At 63.6% G+C, this 11492-nt stretch overlaps 3 protein-coding genes across 10 annotated transcripts; 1 reads left to right on the top strand and 2 right to left on the bottom strand.

The window, feature by feature from the left end:
• Window positions 1-464: 464 nt before the first annotated feature.
• Window positions 465-2926, bottom strand: RNASEH2A (ribonuclease H2 subunit A). The gene is made up of 8 exons (XM_085531685.1): window positions 2782-2926; window positions 2398-2469; window positions 2022-2148; window positions 1803-1890; window positions 1387-1524; window positions 1081-1171; window positions 874-1001; window positions 465-665 (listed from the first exon to the last, which is right to left on the bottom strand). The coding sequence occupies exons 1-8, from the start codon at window positions 2906-2908 to the stop codon at window positions 534-536; spliced, it is 903 nt and encodes a 300-aa protein (XP_085387811.1). The 5' UTR covers window positions 2909-2926; the 3' UTR covers window positions 465-533.
• Window positions 2927-3551: 625 nt separating this feature from the next.
• Window positions 3552-5338, bottom strand: LOC107307176 (uncharacterized). The gene has a single exon (XM_015850642.3). It carries the CDS (start codon window positions 4899-4901, stop codon window positions 4275-4277), a length of 627 nt encoding a protein of 208 aa, XP_015706128.2. The 5' UTR covers window positions 4902-5338; the 3' UTR covers window positions 3552-4274.
• Window positions 5339-6219: 881 nt separating this feature from the next.
• On the top strand, window positions 6220-11492 carry HOOK2 (hook microtubule tethering protein 2). Of its 8 annotated transcripts, none has more exons than XM_015850632.3 (19): window positions 6385-6567; window positions 7048-7091; window positions 7186-7258; window positions 7808-7858; window positions 7949-8081; window positions 8173-8240; window positions 8348-8410; window positions 8588-8668; window positions 8875-9032; window positions 9105-9245; window positions 9338-9539; window positions 9670-9780; window positions 9871-9958; window positions 10153-10222; window positions 10308-10415; window positions 10500-10548; window positions 10743-10838; window positions 10919-10990; window positions 11114-11492. In XM_015850632.3, exons 1-19 carry the CDS (start codon window positions 6526-6528, stop codon window positions 11258-11260), a joined length of 1797 nt encoding a protein of 598 aa, XP_015706118.2. In that variant the 5' UTR covers window positions 6385-6525; the 3' UTR covers window positions 11261-11492. The 8 variants fall into 8 exon arrangements, with proteins under 8 accessions (XP_085387773.1, XP_085387774.1, XP_015706118.2 ...); XM_015850630.3 differs by having other exon boundaries at window positions 7006-7091; XM_085531649.1 differs by lacking the exon at window positions 6385-6567 and adding an exon at window positions 6881-6952.

Raw genomic sequence — 11492 nt, 5'->3', positions numbered from 1 at the left:
TTGACACCGGCGGCAATTTAGCAAAGCCCCCCCCCCAGAGACCCCCCTCCCCCCTCAAAAACACCATCTCTGTACTCGTAAGTGACGTCACTGCACTGCAAAAGCCCTAAAAGCGCAGCCAAAAGGAATGAGGGAATGGGGGGGGTCAGCAATGTGCACGGACCCGCACATCGAGACCCCCACATACATTGCCCCCTCCCCCCAACAACGGGCACCCCCCCCCCCCCGGATTATGGCCGTAATCCCCCCCGGATTGAGGCCATGGTGCGCTCCAGGCGCAGTGCTGGTTAATGGGATCGGGGGGTGGGGGTGCCAAAGAGGCTGAGGGGGCGCAGCACCCCCATATCTCCTCCCCTATGAGCCCCAAAAGAGCCGCCCCCCAGGAGCCCCAAAAGAGCCGCCCCCCAGGAGCCAACCCCTTTGTCACTGCCCCCCCCCCCTAAGAAAAGAAACTGTGGGACTTCTTTTTGTAGTAGAAGAAAAGCAGAGCTCTGTTGGAGGTAGGTGAGGATTTGGGGTTTTTTTGGGGGGTTTCACAGCTCAGCCACGGGCTTCAGGCTGCGCTCCTGGAAGAAGCGGTGGGGGGAGCGGCGGGGGGAGCTCCGGCTGAAGTAGGAGAGCACCGAAGTGGGAGCAGAGGGGTCCTGGGATGGGTCCTCATCGCCCTGGGGGGGTACAGGAACATAAAGGGGGGTTTGGTCCCATCCCCCAGCACTGCTGTGCACCCCCAACAAGATCCTCTCTTCCCCACTCAGCCCCCCCCACATTGTACTGCACACCCTTCAGCATCACCCCTGCCCTCCCAATCTCACAGTCCCTTCTACCCTCCCTGTATCCCATAGGACCCAGGACTTCCACAGACCCCCACCCCACATACCAGGTGACGGGGACCCCGCCGTGCCGCAGCAGTTCCTGTGCTGTGCCCCAGCTGAACCTCACCAGCCCTGGGAACCCAAACACGGGCTGCAGGTTCCTCCGCAGCCACTCCTTTGTTTTGGGGTCTGGGGGGTCAGAATGTGGAGGGGGGGGTTAAAGGTTGCCATGACATTTCCCCCCCCCTGCTACCCCCCCAGTTCTTACCATTGGGGTACCCTGAGCCATAGTCACGATCAATATCATCCCCCAGATCCTCTGTGAAGTTCCAACACTTCACTGCACGGTCACGGGCCACCTGAGGGCAGGGGAACAGCACAGAAAACTGGAGTGAGACAAGTTGGGCTTCCTCAGGACCCCCCCCCCCAAAAAAAAAAGGGCATCTGCTTCAGGTCTTGTGATCAGCAAAGGGGAGACATGGGGGGTCAGAGTGGCAGAGTGGTGGTGGGGAGACGATGGTGTGGGGGGAGGAGGGGTTGCAGTGGGGGTGGGGGTCGCAGTTGGGGGAGTCACCTTGGCACAGATGCTGGCAGCGCTGACGATGGAGAACAGAGCATCAGCTTTGGGGCGCACAGTGACCTCCAGCCCTGGGAATCGACCCCGCAGCTTCGCCTCGTACTTCTCTGCTGGCCCCACTGTGTCCACAAACACCTGGGGGGGGCACACAGCATGTCCCCCCCCCAGAGCATTCCAGAACCCCCAGTACTCCCCAACCCCCCCCGTGTCTCCCCAGCATTGCCCAAGCCTTTCCCACAAGAGTTCCCTCAGCAACCCCCAAATCCCCCCAGGACCCCCCAGCATCACCCCAAAAACCTCCAAATCCCCACCCCCAAATCAACCCCGTGCACCCCCCACTCTGCTCAGCCCCACTGGGGAAACTGAGACATGGGAGAAACAAAGTGGGGTCCCCCCAGGGTCCCCCTCCTCACCTCGGCCACCTGTACCCCATTATCCAGCGCGTGCTGGATGAGCTCCGTGGCGGTGTCGTGGGACAGCTCGTTCAGGTTGTACTTTGCCCTGGGGGTTATGGGGGGGGGGGTGTCACCTCCCAGCACCCCAAATAAGGGAGGGGGTGGTGATGAGGCTTATAGAAGGACCCCAAAAAGGATGAGGAGGGGTAAAAAGGGTGGGGGGTCTGCAGGGCTCACCGCTGCTGCATGCAGGCTGAGATGTGCTGGGGGGGCAACACCTGCAGCGCCCACCCCAGCAGCTCCCCCGCTGCCTCCAGCAGCCCAAAGCGCCGCTCACGCTCTGACTCCGACAGCGTCTTCGAGTCTGAAGGGTCACAGTGGAGTGAAGCCCCCCCCCAAAGCACCCCCACCCCCCCCCAGGACCCCCTAAATCCCCCCCAGCCCTAAATCCCCCCACCCCACTTCAAGTTCCACCCTCAAAATGAAAACCAAACCTCCAACCCACCCCCTCATTTCAGGTAACAGGGATCCAGGAACCCCCCAGACCCCCACTCATCCTGTGCCCTCCCCACACCCCCCAACCCATAACCCCACTGCCCTCCCCGGCCCCCACCTGCCACCCCCATCGCCTCCAGCTCCTGCAGCTGCTCCTTGGGGCAATAGCAGATCGCGTACACCATCGGGCCTGGGGGAGACACGGGGGGGGAAATGAAAGAGACCCCCTTGAACCCCCCCCCCCCATAACAAACCCTGATACAACAGAACCGCCGTCCCATATAAACTCCCATCTCACGGGACGACCCCCCACCATACAGAGCAACCCGGATACAAAGCCCACCCCATATCGACTCACAGAGCTCCCCTTTCCCATACAAGCCCCGAGACCCCCCCCCTGCCCCCCCCCCCAACAACATAACGGGACTTCCCCATTCAAATCCCGCGCCACGTGCAGCCCTTTCCGCCCCCCCCGGCTCCGTTAAACCCGCCCCTCCCTCACCCAGCACGGGACCCCTCCCCGCCTCGTCCACCCCCAGGACACAGGGGCGGCTGCGGCACGAGGGGGGGACGGGGGAGGAGAAGCGCCCCCCGCCCGCAGGGTCCCGCTCCAGCTCCGCCAGCGCCATCGTGGGCTCAGAGGGGGCGGGACCGTGCGGGAGGTTCCGTGTTAAGCAAAGCATTACGGGGAACGTAGTCCATGGGGCCAAGGGGGCGGTGGGTCCTATTGTGCGGATCGGGTTGGGGGGGTCCCATAGAACTGCCGCGTTTTCAGACATCTGGGGAGTGGTCTCGGAACGTGTCCCCCCCTCCAAAACCCCCCCAGTACCACCGCAGGACCCCCACCCAAATTGCCCGACCCCCCCCCAGTTCCATATAATCATCACAGACCCCAACCCAGCAACCCCCCCTCACCCCTAAAAACCAACCCCGTGCCCACCCCCAGGCTCCACAACCTGCTCAGCCCCATAGAGGAAACCGGGCCCCCCCCCCCCAGACAACTGAACTAAATCCTTCCTCCAGACCCCCCCAGGCTCCGGAAACCGCCCCCCCCCGCCCAGCCGGGAAGTGTCCCCCCATGGGGTGGGGGGGGTGTTCCCGGAACGGCCCCCGCCTGTCCATATATGGGCATGGCTGCGTCAGAGGGGAAAGCCCCGACCCCGCCCCCTTCCGCTGACGCCATAACGCGGGGGGGGACCTCAAGAAATGGGGTCTGGGGGTTCCGGGAAGAACGGGGGGAATAATCCCACCCCCCACATAAACACTCAGCAATGACCTCAATCCTTCTCTTAATTAAATTAATCAGTACAAACGTACAAAAAAACAATAATAAAACACGTTTCCCACCCCGGGGGGGGGGGAACACCCGCGAATTAATTAATAGGGCTTCTTCGTCCTGGGGAAGGGGCTCCAGGCCCCCTTTGGGGTTGTCCCAGCCCCGGCGGGAGGGGCCCTGGTCCCGCAGGACCCTTCAGGTCGGTCCTTTGGCCGGGGGGGAACATTAAAAGCCCCCCGTCCCTTGTCCCTGTAGTTCTGTGCTCGTCCTCGGAGGGGGGGAAGGTCGGAGTCCCACAAAGTCCCACCAGAGCCGCCGTCGAGTGGGGGGGGGGTCCCCTGAAGTCGCTGGAGGACCCCGGGGAGGGCAGAGTTCTCCTAAGTCCCATCTGGAGCCGTCGGAGGAATCCCCGTAAGTGCCAACCGGAGCCGTCGGGGGGGGGAACGAGGGGAGGTTTGGGGTCGGCACCCCCAGGAATCCCATCCCGAGGCGCCTCAGGGAGCTGGGGGTCTTCACAAATCCCACCCGGAGCTGGCAGCGCTGCGGGGTCCGCTCCGGATGGCGATGCCCCCCCATAGGCGCCGCCTGGAGCCGCTGAGGGGGGGCTCCATTGAAGACCCCCCTAAAAGTCCCATCCGGAGCCGCCGTGGCTCCATTCGAGGGGGGGTTTCTTTGCTCTCCGTGGGGTCCCGCACCCTGCAGACCCCCCTCAGCCCCGTTTAGAAGCCGAGCGCGGCTCCGTGCGGCAGCGGGCAGCCCGACCCCGCGTGGTCCCGCACGGAGCCCCGCAACCTCCGCACCTGAGCGCGGAGCCCCGCGGCCGCCGCCGCCAACGCGGCGTTTTGAGCCCGCAATCCCCGAACCCGCTGCTCCAACCGAGCGATCCGCTCCAGCTTCCGCCGCCGGCACCGACTCGCCGCCAGCCGGTTCCGCAGCCGCCGCCGTTCCGCTTGAAGCCGCTCGGGGGATTCCGCCGTTTGGGGCGGCTCCGGGGATCCTTCCGTTGTGGGAACCGTCTGGAAGGGCCCCCCCGGTGCTGCCATCCCCGGGGGGGGCTCCGTGATGGTGACGTTGGGGGGTCCGGGGTGGTGCAGCTCATCCAGCGCCTGCGCGAAGCTCGTGGGGAAATTGTCGCGTTCCGCCGCCGGGGGGTAGAAGAACGGGCCCCCCCCTCCGGTACCGCCGCCGGTACCGAAAAATCCGCCGTCGGTGCATGGTTTGAGAGCACGGAACGGCTCCGTGGGAGCCCATCCTGCCGGCAGCACGCTGTAATCGGGCTCCGGGCGGCAGAAAGCGGCCGGGGAGGGCGAAGAACGGAAGAACGGAGGCTCCATCCGCGCGCACATGCGGCCGAACCGGCAGCGGAACCGCACACGGAACCGGGAGGGGCGGCGACGGGAATCGAACCCGCGGCCCTACGTCGCCGCGCCTTATACCCGCGCGGGGCGGAAACGCGTCCCATTGGCTACGCGGCACAGTGGCCACGCCCATTCTACCGGCTGGGACACGCCCATTGGTCAGGGCACGCCCCGAGCGGGAAGGGGGCGGGGCTTATGGGGGGGGGCGCGGCGTGGGGGGGGGACACGCGTGGGGTGTGAGTGTAGGATGGAGCTGGGGGGTCCTGTCAGCTGTGGTACATGGGATCCTTGTGGGATCTACATGGATCCACATGGGATCTATATGGGATCTATATGGGATCCACATGGATGGAGCCTCAGGGATGGGAGCCCCGGCGTTGGGGTGGGGCAGGGACGGATGTGTGTAAGAACATTAACGAGCGGCGTGTTAATGAGCAGCGTGTTAATGAGCAGCGTGTCGGGGCCTGTTGGGAAGCACCAGCCCACGAGTGGGGCAGGGGGTGCACACACACACACACACACACACGTATATAGGGCCCCATAGAGCCCCATATTGCCCCATAGGGCCCCATAGAGCCCCATAGGGCCCCATAGAGCCCCATATTGCCCCATAGGGCCCCATAGAGCCCCATATTGCCCCATAGCACAGCGGGGCTTTCCAAGGCGGGGAGCAGCGCTGGATTTTAGGGGATTTTGGGCCCTCCTGATTTTCCCTCCCTACTTCTCTTTCCCTATTAATAGTTCCTGAGTCAGCCCCGGCCGTGACCCCTCCTGATGGTGCCATATAGGGCTGAGGGGCTCCAACATGAAGGCGGGGGGGGGGGCACCGGGGCTGTGACCAAAGGGGCCGTGGGGGGGGTTGGGGGGTTCCCCCCCCCCCAGCTCTCACTTTGTGTCAGCCCCAGCTGCTCCAACGGCCCCAACGGCCCCAACTGCCGGCGGCTTTCGGTGCGGATGGGGGGAAGGGGGGGGGATGGGGGGAAACTGAGCCTGACCCGGGGGGGGGGGGATTCTCAGCATGTCTGAGGGACACAGCAAACGGGGGGGGGCAGAGGAACCACGGATATAGCGGATATACAGGGAGCAGTGGAGGAACTGCGGGGTGATGGTGGGGGGGGTGATTATGGGGGGGGTGATTATGGGGGGGTGATGGTGGGGGGGTGATGGTGGGGTTGATGATGGGGGGGTTGATGTTGGGGGGTGATGGTGGGGGTGATGCTGGGGGGCTGTTGTTGGGGTGATGCTGGGGTTGATGTTGTTGGGGTGATGCTGGGGGTCTCTGACCAGCCACCCCCCCACTCCCCCCCCCCCCCTTTTCCGCCGTGATGACGCACCCCGAGTCGCCGGGTTCATTGCTGACGTCATCGGGGTGGCGCAGCCAATCCCGTGCCGCGGGGAAAAAGGCGCGGCGGCCCGGGCTGACCCCTCGAGGCCACGCCCCCTTTTCAAGGCCACGCCCCCCCCCTTCCAAGATGGCGGCGTGGGCGGGGCCAGCAGGTGGCGCCGCTCTGGTCGCGCCTCGGTGGTGCTCAAGGTCCCCGGAGGGGGCGTGTCCCGGCAGGTGCGGCCGCTCTGGGCGCGGCTCGGTGACCCTGGCGGACCGGCGGCCAGCATGGCGGCGGGGTCGGAGTGCTGCAGGCCGCTGCTCCCTTGGGTAAGGGGGGGCCGGGACTCCCCCCGCCACGAACCTTCCCGGGGCCGTTTTACCCGTCGTGGTGACCTTTGACTTCCCCGCCATCCGGGTCCTGTGGTTTCCCTTATGATCCGCTCAGCACTCGGACCCCCCCGCCCCGTTATTCCTTATGTCCCCGCTTTGCCCCGGATCCTTCTGACCGGGCTCTGTTATGGGGGGGGCTGAGCCTGGGGGGGCATTGGGACCCCTAAGTGCCCTGGGGTGGGACCATTGGGACCCCCAATTGCTCTGGGGTTGGACCATTGGGACCCCCAAGTGCTCTGGGACCCCCATTTTGGGGGAGGGGGGAATGAATCCCCCATTACTGCGGGATCCCCCGGTTCTGAAGGTTCCCAGCCCCACCGAGGTGGGTTTTTTGGGGGGTGCGGTTCCAACCCTCCCGTGTGCCCCCCCCCACAGCTGCAGACCTTTGACCCCCCCTCGCCATGCACCTCTCCCCAGGACCTCACCACTGGGGTGACCCTGGCTCATGTCCTGCACTGCATGTGAGTAACTGGGGGGAGGGTGCAGTGGGGCAGCGCCATCCAGCCCTGGGGGTTGTCACTGAATTTGTGTTGTCCCCCCCCCCCTTCAATCCAGCGACCCCTCGTGGTTCAACGAGACATGGCTGGGCCGCATCCAGAGCGGTGCTGAGGACAACTGGAGACTGAAGGTGGAGGGGAGGAGTGTTATTTGGGGGGGGGCACAGCATGGAGGGGCACACAAAGGCATGGAGGGACCTGGGGGGGCAGTGAGGATGGTGCTGTGGGAGACAATTGGGTTAAGGTGGGTTTGAGGGGGCAGCGAGGGGCTGTTGATTGGGGAGTGTGTGGGAAATCACAGCTTGAACCTCTGATTAATCGGCTGATTAAGTGTTGGGTCAGCTGCGGGAGCACAAGTGAGAATAATCTGGCTGTGCTCCTGGAGGGGGTGGACCTCGACTCCCCCTCTAAGACCTCATTTAAGGGCTGACCACCACTGAGGCAGCATCTCTTGGAGATTGCTCCCCAGAGACTGCCTCAGCTTTTTGGTCAAGGCATTGACATTGGTGAGTTTTCCTTTGCTAATGACCTGTGACTATCTACCATCATCTTTGTTAACATCTTTATATTAGCCACCCTTACAGGGAGATCTAATTTTGGGGGTGTTGTCATGGTCTGTGAACTTAATTTGAAGAGGGGCTTGTTTGGGAGTCTGGGGCGTCCATTTTTTTGCCCACCAGGCGAGCAACTTACAGAAGGTGCTGCAGAGCGTGCTGGAATACTGGCAAGATGTGAGTGTGAGAAGCTGTGGTTTTGGGGTGTTCCTAGGTGGGATGGGAGGGTCTCATCCCTGGATCTGATTTCTCTGTACCCCCCCCCAGGTGCTGGGCCAGGCGCTGGCAGAGCGTCACATCCCTGATGTTGTCCTGGCAGCCCAATGTGCCGACCCAGAACAACTGGGCAAATTGGTGCGACTGGTGCTGGGCTGCGCTGTCAGCTGCGAGATGAGGGAAGGTGGGTGTGGGGGGGGGCTGTGCTGAGCACCCCAAAGTGTCCATCCCCCCATGCACCCCATAATCCATCTGTATCCCCTAAAAAACCACAGAGCACATCCAACGCATCATGACCCTGGATGAGGCAGTGCAGCATGGAGTGATGATGGCCATCCAGGAGGTATGAGGCTGGGAGGAGGGAGCTCAGGGTGGGTTTGGGGGTGTTGGAGATGCCCCAAGGGTTCTCCCCATCCCTCTCCCCCCAGTTATTTATAATTTGTTTTGCAGCTTTTGGATAAAGAACCCCTGGAGGCGATGATGGTGGAGACATACGAGAGCTTCGATGCTCAGGTGGGAGGGCTGGGGGGGAGGAGAGGGGTTTGGGGTGAATGGATACAGGACAGTACTTTGCGGAGGGGATGGGACGCATTGGTGGTTTTCAGGATAGAGCTTGGGGGAGGGAGGGGCAGTTTTGGGGTATTGAGGTGCCCCCCCCGCCCTGACAGCTCCTTTTTGCCTACCCCATAGTCACGGCGCTATTACTTCTTAAGTGAGGAACCGGAGGATGCTGTGGGGCCGCAGCAGCGCTGCCTGGAGCTGGAGCAGCAGGTGGGTGCTCTGCAAGCAAAGTGTGTGGGGGGGTGTCTTGAAGCCTGACACCCCTCTGTTCTGAAGTTAAACCTAGAACAGCCAAAGGGCTGCTATGAGTGCGGATCCTCTGCTGTCTCATACGAGGGTTGAGCAGAAGGCCTACAGGTGCAGCTGGGAGGGGGCCCTGGGGGTCCCACGCTCTGAATGCTATTGGTGTGCGGCAGGTGGCGGCACTGCTGGAGGAGAAGGGCAGCCTGGCTGAGGAGAACAAACTGCTGCGGGAGGAGAAAGCCCAGCTGGAAGCTGATGCTGCAGGTGCTGCATCCAAGAAGCTGCAGCTGCTGCAGGCGCAGGTGGAGGAGCTGCAGGAGGAAAACTACCGGTGGGTCACAGGGTTCCAGGCGTGGGGGGCTCACAGGGACCCCAGTGGATACGGACCGTGTGATGTCTGCAGGTTGGAGAGCGGGAAGGAGGAGCTGCGGGCGCGCTGCAGCCGCTTGGAGCAGGAAGCGCGGGGGCTGCAGGCGCGGGCAGAGGAGCTGAGCAGCCTGGCTGGGGAGGCGCGTGTGCTGCGGGATGAGATGGACGCGCTCAGGTGCGTGGGGACGGGGTGATGTGGGGCCTCAGTACCGTGTGTCTTTGTGCTGTTATGGAGCTCACATCTCTCTCATCTCTCCCACCCCACAGGGCATCATCTGCCCGTGCCGGGCGGCTGGAGGCGGCGGTGGCTGCGTACCGGGGCCGGGCGGCGGCGGCGGGCGCACTGCGGCGCTGGGTGCGGGCGCTGGAGGAGCGGCACGCCGGGCAGCTGCGACGGGCGGACCAGCTGCAGCTGCAGCTCGGACGGGCACAGGCGGGACGGGCGCAGCTGGAGGCAGCGCGACGGCAGGTGAGTGGGGCTGGGGACTTTGGGGAAGGGGTGTGAATATGGGGTGGGGTTGGGGTGGGGTCGGGTGTGGCCTCGTTGGGGGCGGAGTCATTGAGGAGGTGGGTGGTGAGGATGTGTCCCCCCCCTGCAGGTGGAGGAGCTGAGCGGGCAGCGGGCGGCGGCGGCGCTGCAGGCAGAGCGGTGGCAGCGGGAGTGCCGCAGTCTGCAGGAGCGGTTTGAGGCGCTCAGCCAGGAGAGGGAGGTGAGACCCCCCCCATCACCACCCCAGAGCCCCCCCTGCCCACATCCCCGCTCATTTACTGCTGGTTTCTGTCCCCCTTTCCCCCCCCAGCGGCTGCTGGAGGAGCGCGATGCGCTGCGTGAGGCCAACGAGGAGCTGCGCTGTGCTCAGGTGCAGCAGAGCTGCTTGCAGCTGGCAGGTGAGGGGGGTCCCAAAGGGGGGGCACAGACCCCATGAGGTCACAGGGATTTTCCTTATGGGGTGGGCATTTTCCTGCCTGTTCTTTATTCTAGCAGGCGTTGCCCCCATGGTAACAGTAACAGTGATGCTGGGGACCCCTTGGGGGTGCCACGTTGCCCCCCCCTCCTTCAAATCTCTATTTCTCCCTTTTAGATGCGGTGCTGGATGGGAGCGCAGCCCCAGCAGGAAACCTGGCGGCCGAAATCCTCCCTGCTGAGCTCAGGTGGGTGCCCGGGGGGGTCCTCAAGCCTCAGTGCTGCCGCCTGCCCTGTACCCCCCCCACACACACTTTGCCCCCTGCCCCCCAGGGAGACAGTGATGCGGCTGCAGCAGGAGAACCAACGACTGCAGGCCCAGGAGGCGGCACTACGGGTGCAGCGGGACCGGCTGCAGCGGCAGCTCCACGACATTGACAGGTAGAGGAGAGGAGCCCCTATTGCCCCCCACAGTTTCCCCATTTCCTCCCCTTTAACTCCTCTCCTTCTTCCCCATATCCACAGGTTGGAGGCTGTGAGGGCAGCAGGGCTGCAAAGGGACCCCAACAAAGAAGTGAGCAGAGTGGGGCTGGAAGTCCACCTCTCCCCCCCCATGTCAATAAAAGAGATGGAGGGCCTTTGTGCCCACCATTCCCCCTTCTGTCCTCACAGGGCTGTAGGTGGGGGGCATTCAGAGCTGCCCCCCCTCCTTGCGATTGCCTTATGTTGGGGTTCAGGTTGGTCTGATATTATTGCTTCCCCCGCAAGGTGACACAGGAGCCGAAGCCCCCCCACACTGCCCCTATTCTGCGCGCCCTCAGGAACCAACTGCAGGAGAAGGATGCTCAAATCCGGCACCTGGAGGTGAGGGAGAGGCTCGGGGAGGGGGGGGTTGGGGGGGCCTCACTCTGCTTAACCCCCCACCCTTATGGTTGCCCACACAGAATGACTACGAGCGGAGCCGGGCACAGCAGGAGCGTGAGGAGCGGCTGTTGGTCACTGCATGGTACAACATGGTAAGGATGGGGGGGCAAATAGAGCAGGTGGGGGGGCAAGAATAGCACCCCTGGGGGTTGAATACACATTGAGGGGGGTGGTGGTGGTTCCCATGCTCATCTCATGTCCCCCACCCCATTCAGGGTTTGGCATTGCAGCAGCAAACACTTGAGGAGGGGGCCCTGAGGACGCCTCATGGGAGTGGGCCTCGCTCATTCCTGGCCCAGCAGCGTTTGGCCTCAGCTGCTCGTCATGCACGACCCCCCCATGGCCGCCCCCCCAACCGCTGACCCCTCATTTGGGGGAGTCACTTGGGGCTGCTGTGATTCCCCCAAGCTGGGCTGGACCCATTTCCGACACTACTGATCTGCCCCCCTCCTTTTTTTGGGGGGTGGGCTCTGCCCCTTCTTTGGCAGAGGGGGCTTTTAGCACTTCTATTTTTGTACCCTGTTTCCCTGGGGGAGGGGTATCTCCCCGTCCCCCTCCCCAAAACCTCTTTTTCAATAAAGCCATGAGATCAGG

The sequence above is a fragment of the Coturnix japonica genome, unplaced genomic scaffold (assembly GCF_054131305.1).
Source record: "Coturnix japonica strain WE unplaced genomic scaffold, WE-NBRP24 Scf043, whole genome shotgun sequence".
NCBI lineage: Eukaryota > Metazoa > Chordata > Aves > Galliformes > Phasianidae > Coturnix > Coturnix japonica.
Note: the sequence above shows the minus strand (reverse complement) of the source record. Positions and strands in the feature narration are given on the sequence as shown.

Excerpts from the sequence above, each read along its gene's own strand:
- RNASEH2A (XM_085531685.1), bottom strand. The coding sequence starts at position 2,908 with ATGGCGCTGGCGGAGCTGGAGCGGGACCCTGCGGGCGGGGGGCGCTTC. Across the intron at positions 2,470-2,781 it reads GGGGAGGGGTCCCGTGCTGG|GCCCGATGGTGTACGCGATC; the intron begins GTGAGGGAGGGG and ends TGTCTCCCCCAG. Across the intron at positions 1,525-1,802 it reads ATGGGGTACAGGTGGCCGAG|GTGTTTGTGGACACAGTGGG; the intron begins GTGAGGAGGGGG and ends TGCCCCCCCCAG.
- LOC107307176 (XM_015850642.3), bottom strand. The coding sequence starts at position 4,901 with ATGTGCGCGCGGATGGAGCCTCCGTTCTTCCGTTCTTCGCCCTCCCCG.
- HOOK2 (XM_085531647.1), top strand. The coding sequence starts at position 6,239 with ATGACGCACCCCGAGTCGCCGGGTTCATTGCTGACGTCATCGGGGTGG. Across the intron at positions 6,568-7,185 it reads GCAGGCCGCTGCTCCCTTGG|CGACCCCTCGTGGTTCAACG; the intron begins GTAAGGGGGGGC and ends CCTTCAATCCAG. Across the intron at positions 7,859-7,948 it reads TGCTGGAATACTGGCAAGAT|GTGCTGGGCCAGGCGCTGGC; the intron begins GTGAGTGTGAGA and ends ACCCCCCCCCAG.